General features: G+C 38.9%; 1 protein-coding gene and 2 non-coding genes across 3 annotated transcripts; all 3 read left to right on the plus strand.

Moving 5' to 3' along the window:
- Positions 1 to 5,206: 5,206 nt before the first annotated feature.
- On the plus strand, positions 5,207 to 15,396 carry CCT6A (chaperonin containing TCP1 subunit 6A). Its single transcript, XM_065924753.1, has 14 exons — positions 5,207 to 5,441; positions 5,880 to 5,943; positions 7,302 to 7,436; positions 8,291 to 8,464; positions 9,028 to 9,131; positions 9,722 to 9,832; positions 10,058 to 10,217; positions 10,303 to 10,385; positions 11,255 to 11,351; positions 11,663 to 11,810; positions 12,218 to 12,351; positions 13,049 to 13,151; positions 14,133 to 14,205; positions 14,459 to 15,396. Exons 1-14 carry the CDS (start codon positions 5,305 to 5,307, stop codon positions 14,529 to 14,531), a joined length of 1,596 nt encoding a protein of 531 aa, XP_065780825.1. The 5' UTR covers positions 5,207 to 5,304; the 3' UTR covers positions 14,532 to 15,396.
- On the plus strand, positions 8,024 to 8,157 carry LOC136162275 (small nucleolar RNA SNORA22). Its single transcript, XR_010662081.1, has one exon. It is a non-coding gene; the product is annotated as a small nucleolar RNA SNORA22 (small nucleolar RNA).
- LOC136162255 (small nucleolar RNA SNORA15) lies at positions 11,853 to 11,993 on the plus strand. Its single transcript, XR_010662063.1, has one exon. It is a non-coding gene; the product is annotated as a small nucleolar RNA SNORA15 (small nucleolar RNA).
- Positions 15,397 to 15,462: the final 66 nt, after the last annotated feature.

Below are 15,462 nucleotides of genomic sequence, written 5' to 3' on the forward strand. Positions count from 1 at the left end.
TACCAATGAAGGGGACAGGGGTTCAACCCCTGGTCCAGGAAGATTCCACACGATGTGAAGCAACTAAGTTGCGCACCATGACCGCCGAGCCCATGCTGTAGAGCCTGCAAGCTGCAGCTACTGAAGCGATGTGCCTGGAGCATATGCCGGGCAGAGAAGCCCCTGCACCGCAGTGAAGAATAGCCCCCACTCTCTGAAACTAGAGGAAGCCCTCACACAGTAACGAAGACCCAGTGCACCCAAAAATAAATAAGCGAAATTATTTTTTTTAAAAATGAGAGACAGAGAGTTGTGGGGTTTTTTTGGCATGTCTTATGGCAAATGGGATCTTAGTTTAGTTCCCCCACTAGGGAATGAACCCTTGCCCCCTGCAGTGGAAGTGTGGAGTCTTAACCACTGGACCACCAGGGAAGTCCAAGATTGATTTCCTTTAAGGAACTGGGTCACATGACCGTAGAGGTTTGGTAAACTCAAAATGCAAGGTAGGCTGGCAGATGGGAGGCACAAGGAAGAGACGCAGAGTCCAAAGGCTGTCTGCTGGCAGAATCCCATCTTGCTAGGGGGTGAGAAGTCTTTGATCACATTAAGGCCTTCAGCTGAGGAGGCCCACTCATTATGTAGGATACTCTGCTTTACAACAGAGTATATTTAATCCACCAACAGAGTATATTTAATCCACCAATTTATTAATAAATGTTAATCTAAAAAAAAAACACCTTCACAGAAACATCCAGAAACATGTTTGACCTAATATGTGGGCACCATGGCCCAGTCACACTGACACATCAAATTAACCATCACAGTCATCTCTAAGTGATAAGATTATGAGTTTAAATTTATTTGCTTTTGCTGCTTTTTCTATGATTATGTATTATTATTTTTTATGTGTATTATTTTTATAATAAAATCAAATACATTTTTTTCAATAGTTAGGAAAAAGATTTGCTTTAGGAAGTCTTCTATAATAGCATGGAACTGAGATCATATACACCATTATAGGTTTTTAGTACATTGTGTACCTAATGTGTGCTGGTGTATGTTTGTCTCTATACTGGGAAGGAAGTCTTTGAGGGGCCTTCTCTTTTCATGTGTCTATTTACTCCAAGCACAGTACTCTGCCACAAAGTAGACACTCAAAAAATGAATGGCCAACAAAGGAAAAACATTACCCAAAATCAGTATTACCCCACCTCCTCATACAAAACCTGCCCCTAGTCTGGAATTTTCTTCAACTCTTCTGACTCCTAGTCTATAAATGGTAACTATGTAGCATATATTTTGAAATTCTGTTTTGTCAGAAATGCCTCTAACCCCTTGGCCTTTCACTATCTCCACTTCTATTGCATTAATTTGAATATTCTACCTAGTAATCGTATGTTTTACTTAAAAAGTAATACATGCTTTGAAAGCAACCTATGATCCAAAAAAAGAGATGTTTAAAAGATAGATTAATTCTATCATTCATTTAAAAAGAAAAACAAACATACAAAATAGCCAGAAAATTTCTGAAAGATGAAGAGGATCTGGCCCTATCAAATTTTAAAACATATTGTAAAACTACAGTAAATGAAACAATATGGTGTGTATACTTACAGCAGTACACAAGTGAATACAGTCCAAAGTAGATCCAGAGACATCTGGGAATGTAGCATATGCTAATAATTACATTACACAGTAATGGTAGAAAAGTTTACTCTTGAAAAAAAAATTGGATTGTGTGAATTTTTTCCCAAACATCAATAACTAATTCTCCAATTCTCAGACACCAACTGCCATCCAGAAATTCAATTCAATTCTGACACTATCTATAGTGCAAACCCCACAGTTAAGGGCTCAGTTTCACAAGACTGTCTCCACTTCACACAGTAGTTATAAGTCCAAGGTCTCTAAGCTACCCACACTTCTGTCCAACTTGGCGACAAATTTAGGGGTTTCCATAATCCCTTCCATGGGGAAACTGAAAAATGTTGAGACTGACGCAGTACTCAGGAAATCACTTGACTTAGTAGTTTATTATAAAGGATACAACTCAGGCACACCCAAACGGAAGAGATACTCAGGACCAGATGTGAGGGGAGTGACACAGAGATTCCATGCCCTCTGGATATACCATGCTACCAGGACATCAATGTGTCCCTTCACAGATTGCTTAAGCATTTTTATAACCCACCTCCACCACATCCATTCTCTGGAGGTTGGGGGTAGAGGGGTGAGACTTCCCATCCTCTAATCACGTTTGTTCTCTCCAGGGACCAGCTTCTATCTGAGGTTATCTAGGCTCCCTACTTCGACTCACACCTCATTAGCAAAGACTCAGGTGTATTCTAAAGGGGACTGTAGTAGGTAACAAAAGACACCCCATCACTCAGAAAACCATGGTTTTAGTTAGGAACCAGGGACAAAGACAACATATATTTTTTATTCTATCACAAATTCTTTTTTTTGTTTGTTTTTTTCTATCACAAATTCTTATCTAATTCCTTATTAAAATAAATTCTAAATGAATAAAACTTTAAAATGAAACAAAATCTTGAAAATACAAAAGAAAACATGGGAGAAATTTTAAAATATTTAAATGTGTAAGGCCTACTTTACACAGCACAGCACAAAATTCAAATATGCATAAAAAAAGGAAACATCTGACTACATGAAAAAAATTAATGTTTAATTGGAAAAAAGGCATAAATACAAAATACAAATAACACTAGGACAAATTAACTGCAACACAGAAAACATAAAGAGCTCCTACGAATATTTAGAAACCAAATACAAAAACAGAAGACGTGACTAGACCACAGAAAAATACAAATGACTCCTACATATAAGATACACTCAACATCACTCTAAACAAATGAAACTTTGAGATATCATTTTCACCTATAAAATTGGCAGATAGAAACAAAATGTTAAACATTTTGAGGACATCCTTTCCTTTATATATATATATTTATATTTATTAAATCATATATACATATATAGGTAAATGATTTAATTAAAATGTTTATTAGCTCAATATGATTTAATAAAAATAAGACAATGGACATATTTTGTATATTTCATATTTTCCTGTAAATACTTCTGCCTCCCCCTTTTATGGACACATAAAGTGGGGGTACTGCAAAAATGAAAATATTCTGAATGTTTTTAATATAGTCCATGTTAATATTTTGATGGCCTCTGCCCTTTGAGCAGATGCCTGGGGAATAGTTATAAAAAATGAGAACACATTGCACATGCTATTTAAACCATGCTTTTCTCCCTTATTTGTGTAATTAAATATGCTTTCATCATCCTCTGCACAGTTTTCAAAACCTTTCTGATTGCCCTATCCTCAGTCCTCCCTTAGTTCATTCTCCATTCCACCAATATCTTCATCACTAGTTCTTTGGTTTCTCACTACCAGCAAGCATATGCTCAAACATCTTAACTCGCAAACCAGGCCCTGACAGTCAGGACAAGCTACTTCCCTGAATTTGTCTCTTGCAACCTTTCCCCCTCCATTCTATGCATACATCTTTGGTTGGGCTTGACAGGCCCTCCCACTGTCTTCCTGTCTGATACCACTCTCCTAGGCTCTCTTCTGCAAAGTATCTACCTACTGTTCACAACTCACCTCTTTCAGGGACTTCCCTGGCAGTGGTTAAGACTTCAGGCCCCCAATGTAGGAGGCCGGGGTTCGATCCCTCGTAGGGGAACTAAGATCCCAAATGTCATGCAGTGTGATCAAAACAAAAAACTTCACCTCCTCCAAAAAGCCTTCCCTGATGCTCAGAGTTAATACCTTCATGCTCACAGCACTTCATTCATCCCTTAATTATAACATCCGAATCTTTACTGTTCATTGTCATTGTCTTTGTCTACAAGTTTATCTAACTAGGCTATGTACTTCTTGTGGATTAAGGAAGGATCTTCAGGACTAATCATCTATCTCCTACTGTGTAACTCATACACATGCTTTTGTGATTCTCAAATATAAAAAGCCACTGAAAAGCATTACATACCAGGATACTTACTGCAGCCTTAGAAAGACAAGATTGGGAACAACCTAAAAGCCAACCAGTAGGTGACTGGCTAGTCAGGTCATTCTTATAAAGAATATTATGCAGCTGCTTAAACATAAGAATGAGGAACCCCTCATTTTTATATTGATATGTTACCATCTTCAGGATACTTTAAGTGTGACACACCCAACAATGTTTATTATAATTTGCCATTTTGGGGGGTGGGTGGGGCTTTTAAAAAATATTTATACACATATTTATTTAGAAATCCAGACAGCATCTGGGAAATTCAGAGTATCTAAAGGTACATATACATCAGGAGAAAATTGAAGTAGAGGGAGAAACACTTTTCATCATATACCCTCTGGCACCTTCTACATTCTTTACAATTTTAGCTATGACCTATAAAAATAAAACAAAATATCAGAGAATACCTGGTATCTAGATGGGGGGCGGGAACTGGATACTAGAAACAACTGTGGGCATCTGTCAGAATAAGGGAGTCCTCTCACAGGCAGGCTGGACATCACTGCTCAGCCAAGTTTGAGTTTTCAAACCTGCCTTAAGTGCCTGAGGTCTCGGCACTGTGTAGTAAGCCCGAAGGGTGGACCGACTCTTGCTTAACTGTCATCGCCCCAATCAGGTGGCTTTCTAAAGGCTTCTAGCACTTTCCATCTTGCCTTATATCTCTTCTTCTTGCCCAGGCCTAAGACACCTAGGACACTAGGCAAGGGTCCTTTTCAGGTCCACTGTGTAACCGCCAAAGCACCTAGAATACGTCCAGCACACTGTACATAGTCCAGAAAACTCTGGTCACCGGGATAACCTCAAAAAGGGAGGCAAAAAGTAAACGGCGCGAGTGCGGAATGGAGGACGCCCACCATACACCCTAAGGCCGGAGACCTACGCGAAAGAGCAGCCGCCTCTCCAGTCACGCCCTGAAGCACGCGGCCGACAAGTTCGCTCCGCCTACGTCCTCAGATCCGGGGTACACAAAGCCCGAACCCAACCACCTGCGACACTAGAGCCCCAGAGCCCCGGTTGCCGGTCGCATGGGTACACGCTCCGCCCGAAAGCAATGGCGCCGCGGCAGACGCGAGGGGCGGGGCTACGTTCGGCCGCAATCCAATGAGCGGCGCCGGCCGGCCCGCGGCCCAATGGCGGCGGCGCGCGGGCACGCTGGGGGAGGGCCGGGCGCGCCCGACTGTTCCAGAAGACCCGGATAGCGCCTCCCAGCCACGCTGAACCGACTCGGGGCTTTTCGCCACGCTGCGTCCCCTTATCTTCCTCTATTGGGTCAGCTATGGCGGCCGTGAAGACCCTGAACCCCAAGGCCGAGGTGGCCCGAGCGCAGGCGGCGTTGGCGGTCAACATTAGCGCGGCCCGGGGGCTGCAGGACGTGCTGAGGACCAACTTGGGGCCTAAGGGCACCATGAAGATGTAAGGCGGGACTGGCGGGGAGGGGCGGGCGGGCACCGTGCACCTCGCGCTGTCGCGGGTCTGCACCGGGGACCGCGGCCTGGAGCCCGCCGCCTCCGGGCCTGTGAACTCGCCACTGCTGCCCTTCTTCCCTCTATTGTCCCGATTGGGTCATATTTCTTACCCTGGCCGTTTCCTGGTGCTCGATTCCTTCTCCGCCGAGAACAATGCTGCCCGCGTGCGCGGCGCCCCCATGCGCTTGGGACTTGAGCGCCCTTTCAGATTGCTTCCCAGACAGGAGGAGGGTGGGCACTGCGCCATCCCTGTTACCGGGGTACAGAGAACCAACCCCTTGGCCCCAGTTCCTGAAGATCTGGATAAAACCCGATTGTTAAGGGCCTCTTAACTTGATCTCCATTGATAAAGTCACAGTGCGATTCATTTCTACCCATTGAACAGGCTTGTTTCTGGTGCTGGAGACATCAAACTCACTAAAGATGGAAATGTGCTGCTTCATGAAATGGTGAGAGGCTGCTGTCCTAGATCCAAAGTGTCTTGGTTTTCCCTAGTACATTTGATTTGTAGGAAGATTTTTACTCTCAACAGGTGGTTTTCCAGACAGTGGGAAGGAGTAGGAAAAAATGTTATCAGTACTATTATTGACAGTACCGAATAGTGAGGAGCCCTGGAGTCTAATAAACATACTTTTGAATCCCCTACTCTTACCATTTAAGGTTTTCTTTAAAGGGTGTTAATTAAAATCCTAATAAAACTAAAGAACTAAGAAATGACATAGGCAGAATGCGACAGAATGGTTATACTTTTTCAAACAACAGTTCTTCTGTGTTACATCACACCTCCACCACCATCTGAAGGAGAAATAAAACTACCATTTTTAAAGTCCCAGTGACTAAGAATCTGAGGTTATTGAGAAGAGCAGTCATTTTACTCATCCCTGAGTTCCCCAAAACAGTTAAAATCCTAGAAAAGGAAATGACTTGCCTATGTTTTGAGATCAGAATAAGATTTAAGGCTTTAAAAAGTGTATCATGCCTTCAATGTCCAGATGTTTTGTTAATATCTTCAATATGGATTAGCTAACCTGAAAGGTGTAGTTTTTGTTGGTGGGTTAAGTGGTGGCTTCTGCTTGCAGAGAAAAATAGGAGTCATAGTTTAAAGTTGATGTCAGAAAAGTCATCTTTACCTGACTGTTTAATTTTACCTAATCTAATAAGCTAGTCTGCTTAGATTCTTAAAACGGTCAGTGTCCCTAAAGACATAAAAGGCTGTAGTAGAGGGCAATGAGACAAAAACAGTGCAGGAGCCATGATTGGATACTTTGTAGTTAAGAATCTGTGGGTGACAAACATAAAGAATATTCTGTTCTTCCAGAACTGTTCCACAGTGACTTAACATCCACTGTGGTGATATTTGCTAAAGAGGGTAAGTTTTTTTTTTTTTTCCTGTTTTAAATTGTTTCTGCAGTGCCAAATAATAACTGGGCTGCTGAGCTTTCATTTTTAAAAGGCACTTGGTTTATTCTCACAAGAATCCTACATTTGTCATAAAGAGGCTTGCATGGATTTGAAATTGTTGCTATTACTTGTTAGCTCCATTACCTTGAGTAAACCTTCGCTGGGCCTCATATTTCCTCATCGATAAAGTCAAGATAATCTGAGAAGTAAATTTATACATGAAAATGTTATTGTCATCATAAACTGATAACTCAGAATAGCTAATTATGTTTTTAATCAGAGCAATTTGTAGCTGCATACTTTGAGATTTTGTGCAAATAGATTAGCCCTTTGCACATTTTAAGGTGTATTTGGACTATTTTCATTTTAAGTTGTTTAAACAATTTTTCTCTTTCTCTACTTGCAGCAAATTCAACACCCAACAGCCTCCTTAATAGCCAAAGTAGCAACAGCCCAGGATGACATAACTGGTGATGGTACTACTTCCAATGTCCTCATCATTGGAGAGCTGCTGAAGCAGGCGGATCTCTACATTTCTGAAGTATACTTGATTCTTGTGTTTCTTTGATATTTCGTTGTCAATAAGAAATAATCTCAGTTTGACTCCTACAAACTGATATACTGATAGTAGCTGAGGCCATATAATGGAATGTAAAGAGCAAAGGGCTTAAATCTGGGAACCAGAGTCTGTATCCTTGTCTGACACAAATTTATTGTGATCCTCAATGAATTGAAGAATCTTTGTTTGCCTGAAAGGTGGTTTTTTGTTTTGTTTTTTCAATCAAGTTGCATTCCATGTATAATTTTTTATATGTCTATAACATAGCTTAATAATTGAGATCTAGAAATGGGATATTCAAGACGGCATATTTTTAAGGAAAAAGTCAACAAAATTTAAGAATGCCATAAATTGTTTTTAACTTTCAGTAGTTCCAAGGGTAAAGCAAACCTCAGTACTAATCTGATGTAGGAAGGATTTCTTGGGAAGAGAGAGAGAGTCTGAAAAACAGAGTCTTCCTGTTTTTCATTAGGAAATGATGTGAATTACTTTCAGGTTACCTGTAGAAGAGATGTAATAGCCGTATTGTCATGACACAGTTCTGTGTTTGGGGCATTTTCCCTTGCGGTTTGCACAGTGAACACCCAAGAGTGCTTTGTAGTTCCCTTGGCTTTGACCCTGTGCTAGAGTAATGTCTGTTCTTTTCCTCTGCATTGAAAGGGCTGTTTATCCTTTTAAATGTATTCAGAAAGTCAGCACATTGTATTAATTGTGTTTAGGGGTATGAATGATCCAGAATAAACTTTCATAAATTTTGCTTTGTAATGAACTGTAGTTGCATCTACCTGAAGATTTATAGTGTTAGTAGTGGTTTTGTGATTGTATGTTTACTATAGGGTCTTCATCCCAGAATAATTACAGAAGGATTTGAAGCTGCAAAGGAAAAGGCCCTTCAGTTTTTGGAACAAGTCAAAGTAAGCAAAGAGATGGACAGGGAAACACTTATAGACGTGGCCAGAACATCTCTACGTACTAAAGTTCATGCTGAACTCGCTGACGTCTTAACAGAGGTATGTGTTAAGTTTGGCATGTGTCTGGTGCTTTACGCCTATACTGAGAACCCCTGGCAACTGGAAATATCAGTATTCTTACTAATTGCAACTAGAAAGTGCCATTTAAACTCTTCACAGTGTCATACTGTGTCAACTAAGTGTTTGGTCGGCCATAAAGTTCATTTTTGTGGCGGTAATAACCTGATCTGTGTTCCTAGAAGAAGTAAAGTGAGAAAATCATAGTATTAATAGTATTCCTGGCCAGGTTACAAAGGCATAATCAGACCTTTCAGTAAAGGGGGTTTATAAAATGGAGATTTTATTATTAAAGTTTCCTGTTGTATTTTTTATTGTAGAGGTGTCAATGATTCTTTAATTACAATGGAAGTTTCAGGAGTGTAAATTACTCCAGCCCTTTACACACAGTGCATCGTGTTCTGTTAGCATGTAGAAAAAGACTTAGATCAGTTTGGAGATTTTCAAAGACAAGAAACTGCTTTAAACATCTGTGAAGAATAAGTACCATAAATGTCTCAACTTCCACAAATCAAATTCATTGAATGGTTATACTCCTCTTACAGGCTGTAGTGGACTCCATTTTGGCCATTAAAAAACAAGATGAACCTATTGATCTCTTCATGGTTGAGATCATGGAAATGAAACATAAATCTGAAACAGATACAAGGTAGGTGTTAGAATGCTATGAAATACTTAAGAGTACACATTTGAAGGTTACACAGTGCCTATTTTTGCCTGATTTTTTTGAATTATTGTATGTGGCCTAGACAAGTTATCATTTACTTAGCAGTATTACCTCTTGAAGTCAATTTTATGTATTTATAGTCAGAATGATCCTGAAAAGTCAGTTACATCAGTTATTTGGCATTTATTGAACTATTGAGTACAGAGCATATAGGAGACTTTGAGGAATCTTAGAGATAATTATTTCAGAGACCTAGTTTGAAAACATTTTTAAAAGGAGGTGATCACCAGTTTAATAGCAACCAATTGTGACTGTTTCTGTGGAGAGTTTTCTGTATAAGAAAGGGTTGTGGCTTTAATTTGAATGGCTTGTTTTTGTCATGTTTTGGAATTTTGCGTTTTCACAATTGAACCTTCTTAGGTAGTACCCAAAAGTCGTATTCAAGTAACTCAAGTAATAAAGTTAATTGTGTGAAAATTGTCAATGCAGTCTCAGTGTTTTAATTTTGTTAGCATATTTTACACCCCCATCTGGAACTCAGTAAGAATATAATCTCTTACGTGTTTTAACAGCTTAATCAGAGGTCTTGTTTTGGACCACGGGGCACGGCATCCTGATATGAAGAAGAGAGTAGAAGATGCATACATCCTCACGTGCAACGTGTCATTAGAATATGAAAAAACGTGAGTGTATAGCTCCTTAGAAACAGGAAAGGCTTGGCATTTGGGTCAAGTCATTTTTTTTTATTTCCCTAAGACTCAGTGTCTACACTCAAAAGGGCAAAATGCCTCAACCAGGAATTCGGAAGATTCTAGGAAATAGCCTCTGAAAGCATACCAGGGGGTGGGATTGGAGCTTGGTGACCATTTGCTAAATATTTCCTACTCCATCTGTAATTTCTTTTTTAGAGAAGTGAATTCTGGCTTTTTTTACAAGAGTGCAGAGGAGAGAGAGAAATTAGTGAAAGCTGAAAGGAAATTCATCGAAGACAGAGTTAAAAAAATAATCGACCTGAAAAAGAAAGTCTGTGGTGATTCAGATAAAGGATTTGTTGTCATTAATCAAAAGGTGAGAAATCTTGTTTTATAAACTAGTCTGTATCTATTTTTATTTTAAAGGTAAAATATTGAAACTTCTTTTGTTGTTGTTACAGGGAATTGATCCCTTTTCCTTAGATGCTCTTGCCAAAGAAGGCATAATAGCTCTGCGCAGAGCTAAAAGGAGAAACATGGAAAGGTACGGGTGGCAGATTATCTGTGTGACAGGAATTTCACTTTATTTTGGAGTTAACTTGGATTATTCCTTTTTTCCCTCTTATTTTTGTGAGTTTCTGATTTTCTATTTTTACAAAATATGCATAATATGAAATTTATAATTTTAAAATATACAATTCAGTGTCATAAAGTGAAATTCACATTGTTGTGCACCTAGCACCATTGTTCGTTTCCAGAAGTTTTTCCATCGCAAACAGAAAGTTTGTACTCCTAAACAATAACTGTACACAGTCTTGCCAGTAGATTCTAGTCCACTTACTGTCTCTTATGAATTTGTTACCTCATGTAAGGGAATCATGGAGTATTTGTCCTTCTGCATTTGGATTATTTTCACTTAGTGTAATCTTTGTAGCATGTATTGGGATCACATTTCTGTTTCAGGATGAATAATACCACATGTTGTTTGTTCATTTATCTGTCCATGGACATTTCTTTGGGTTTCTACCTTGGCTCTTGTGAATAGTGCCGCTATGAGTGTTGATATATACTTGTTTTATTTTTAAATGATGACCTATACGGTATCATTTTTTATCAAGAGACTGCACCAAGGGTTTTAGAGAATGCTTTCTCCCGCAGAGCTCTTGTGCACCTTTAGATTTCATGTCAGAGGAGTATTTACTGACTTGAGGAGAGTGGTTTAAACGGAGAGTTAGGAGAAAAGACCAGTTTTCAGCTGGTTGGTGGCAAATGGAAAGGCTTATGTAAAATATATTTTAGAACATGATTTTAGTATGTAATTCTGAAAAAGATTGCTTTCTGAAAAGAATTAACCTCTAGATATAACTAATAAAAGCACTTCTGCATCTCCCTTAAAATACTTGAATATTTCAGGCTGACTCTTGCTTGTGGTGGGATAGCCCTAAATTCTCTTGATGACCTAAATCCTGATTGTTTGGGACATGCAGGACTTGTCTATGAATATACATTGGTAAGTGTACTTTCTTCCCAGAATAATACTACTTTTTGGTTCATGAATTCTTCAGTAGTTAAAAATTCTTCCAAACTCAGGGTAATGTTTTTGCTTTGTTTACATACATTTTGATGATTTGTGCATAATAACAATAAGCCCTTGATGGGAAAATCACATTTCATTTATGTGACATTTTTTCAATTATTAGCTTTAATGTGATCAGTGTGGTGCCCGATTAATACCCCATTTATTCCTCCATAAGCCCCTCTCCTCTGGTCATCCCTTGCACAACCATATCCTGTTTTTTAAAATACTCCCTCTTCACACAGGGAGAAGAGAAGTTCACCTTTATTGAGAAATGTAACAATCCTCGCTCTGTCACATTATTGATCAAAGGACCAAATAAGCACACGCTTACTCAAATCAAAGATGCAATAAGAGATGGCTTGAGGGCTGTTAAAAATGCTATTGATGATGGTAAGATGCTCCCTATGTTTATTCTTTCTGCTAGTCTAAAAGGCATGGCTGAATACTGTGTTCTTTTTGTCAGTAGTTTACACAGCCAGACACCATGCAAAAGTAAAGTTTTCCCTTTAAAATGGCTATGATGGTATGCTGACTTTTTTCATAGCATGCTGTTGTTTAAAAGGGGATACAAATGAACTGAAAGCTTGCAGGATTTGCCATGTGCTCCTTAAATCATTCTGTTTGAGATGTTGCTTGTATCGCTTTCAAATGCAGTATTAAACTTGTTGCCATTACATGGAATTCTCAAATTAATGGCTTTCCTGTGTTTTAATTTTATGTATATTTTTCCTTATAATTGACTCAACAGTTTTATGTTCTTTGTATCTTAGCATTTTCCTCTTTCCCTCACCCAACAGGTTGTGTAGTCCCAGGTGCTGGCGCAGTGGAAGTGGCAATGGCAGAAGCCCTGGTTAAATACAAGCCCAGTGTAAAGGGCAGGGCCCAGCTTGGAGTTCAAGCATTTGCTGATGCATTGCTCATTATTCCCAAGGTGTGAATGCTTTTAACAGTTTTCTAAATTACACCAAAGTGATTCATCCGATGAAAGCTTTTGCTAATGTGGGTTTTTTCATAATGCGGATTTTGAATAAATAGATTGCATCCATTTTCACCCTAACATTAGAACAGGTGTTTCTCAATATCTAATGTGTTGGTTCCTCTGGACAGGAGGCTCGACTATCTGAAGTTGTAGTGTAGGACTTATCCTTGAGTACAAGCTTGCTTTTTGTTTTTATTTGTTTTAAACTAAGAGTAATATGGGCTCCCCTCGTGGCTCATATGATAAAGAATGCCTGCAATGCAGGAGACCTGGGTTCAATCCCTGGGTTGGGAAGATTCCCTGGAGGAGGGCATGGCAACCCACTCCAGTATTCTTGCCTGGACAGTCCCCATTGACAGAGGAGCCTGTCAGGCTACAGTCTGTGGGGTCACAGAGAGTTGGAGAAAGATTATTATGTTGGTTTTCTATTGTGTGCTCATTTGAAAGTACAGTTTATGGCTAGTGTTATTGCTGAGATTGAGGTGGATTAGTGAATGGGTTAGTGGTGTATATTAGTCATTGTGTAAAGTGAACATTAATATCAGTCCGCATTCATTAAAGTTTTTTTTAAACAGTTAGAAATACTATTTTAGACTTGACTATCAGTTAGTAGGTCCTATCTTTAAATAGTTACATTTGTTTCCTTTAGGTTCTTGCTCAGAACTCTGGTTTTGACCTTCAGGAAACACTAGTTAAAGTTCAAGCAGAACATTCAGAATCCGGTCAGCTTGTGGGTGTGGACTTGAACACTGGTAAGGAGGATGCAACCATTTGAAGGGGGAGATCTAGATACTATAAGTAGAGTACAGATTTGGTGATGTTGCTGAGTTGTGGTAGGTGGTTCAGGTGTATGTTGAAGGGTTTCATATTGAGCTTGCTTTACTCACCTTTTTATCAGAGACTTTGATTAAAGTGATACATTTGATGATCATATCTCTGGGTGAAAACAGGCTAAGGATAGCAAAAGCTGGAAGAGGAAACCAAACCTAATGAAATGATTAAGGCCCTGATCTTAGGCCAGTGTAATACAGATCATACAATTAGAAAGTGGAAGATGTGCATACATCTGTGCAGTATGTGGAAGACCTATTGTGGACAGCAGCATTTACATTCAAGTTAATGTAAAGGTTTCTTTTTTAAATTTCTGTTGGCATGTAGTTGGTTTACAGTGTTGTGTTTATGCTGTGCAGCAAAGTGAGTATATATATCCACTCTGCTTTTTAGAGTTTATTCCCATATAGATCATTACAGAGTATTGAGTAGAGTTCCTGTGCTATACGGTAGGTTCTTTTTGTCTATTTTATATATAATAATGTGTATATGTCATTCCCAGATTCCCAGTTAATAAAGGTTTCTCTGGAATGAGGGAAATGATAAGCCTATCTTGCCAGATTATAGCTCAAGTGCTGTACTTTAATATGTACAAATAAGAATGTCTCCAGAAAAAGATACATGTGCAAATGTTTGGCAACCAACTAGAGCATTCCTGTCACTGAAAGTATTCTAAGTAGAGATCAGCCACTCATCAAAGCTGCTGTGCATAGGAGTCATGGTCTGTAATACAACATTGGGCTAATTGAGGAACTTTGGGTTCTCATAGTTAATACTAGAGGAAATGAGTAACCACTGATGAGTAAAAGCAGCACAAAATACTCTTATTAGTTCTTTTAGACAGCATTCTGATCTTATGAACCTGCTCTATGTGATTTTAAGAAGACTGAATTACTTTTCAGGTGAACCAATGGTAGCTGCAGAAGCAGGCATATGGGATAACTATTGTGTAAAGAAACAGCTTCTTCACTCCTGGTAAGTTTGGGAAAGCCAGAACTGTAAAATAACATTTAGGGAATCTTCATACTCTTTAAAATTGGTACATTTTAATTTTCTTTCCATAAGAAAATGTAATCAGGCGAAAGTATAGCAACTGAAGCTATCCTTCTGTGTATGGAGGGGTAAGAGGGAAATTTGACATAATTTGCGCAAGTTAGTTGGAGATTGAGTTGAATTAGAGTTCATGCCTCAAACCTGAACTGTCTTGATTTTTTTTCCCCCTTTTCAGCACTGTGATTGCCACCAACATTCTCCTGGTTGATGAGATCATGAGAGCTGGAATGTCTTCTCTAAAAGGTTGAATTGAAAGCTTCCCTTGTATCTGAATCCTGAAGACTACAGAGTGATCCTAATAATACAGCTATGGAATTTTGGTCCAAGCTTTAAATGATCTTCAAAGGATTTTCTTTTCCCATATTAAAAAAGGAGAGAACACTGGCACCTATTCAGATTCTGAAGTTCTGAAATTATAATTACAGTATTTTTTAAATTGCACTGCAGTGTCCACATACAGCAGGTCATACTTACCCAGTAAACAGGACATTTTGCTTTACCCTCAGTGATATAAAAATATTAGATAAGCATATGTTATCTACCTTGTTATTAAATATTCATTGAAAAACAAATTTTAATAGTTTAATAATTTCTTCTAATGGATGTATTTTAATTTATTTCCAGTAGTTCCCTGTCATTAAGCATAAGACTTAGATAACCTAAAGTTTTGAAGCATTCCTGCTTCCCGAGCATACTTTGGACTTTTCATGCTTTTAAAGTAGCTTTGCTAAAATTCTTCCCAGAAGTGTTAAGTTATCCTGAGTAGAAAGATGGAACCAGAGGCAAGAGGGGTCAAAGAGCTGAAAGTATAAAGTGGCAAAATAGAAAAGGCAGAGGTTAAAAACACGACTGAATATATGGTGACTAAAGACTAGAGATTTTCCGGCAAGATTGTTATTTTCACAGCTCAGAGCCTTTGCTTATACTGATACCCTTCCTAAATCCTCCAGTGTCCTGTTTTTCTTAAATTACTGTTCTCTTCTAAATGTTTGCACAAAATACAGTAGGTATATCTGAAGCCCTTGAAAGTGAAGTTGTGTTGCTGAACTTTGTGTTTTGAGGAGTTGGCAGTTGCCTACAGTGAGTGTGTAATAAATATGAAGTTAAAACCTTTCTGTGCTCTCAAGATGGTATTCCAGGGTACAAAAGGAATCTGCATATAAAAGGGAAGGAAATCAA

This window comes from Muntiacus reevesi, chromosome 2 (genome assembly GCF_963930625.1).
Source record: "Muntiacus reevesi chromosome 2, mMunRee1.1, whole genome shotgun sequence".
Lineage (NCBI taxonomy): Eukaryota > Metazoa > Chordata > Mammalia > Artiodactyla > Cervidae > Muntiacus > Muntiacus reevesi.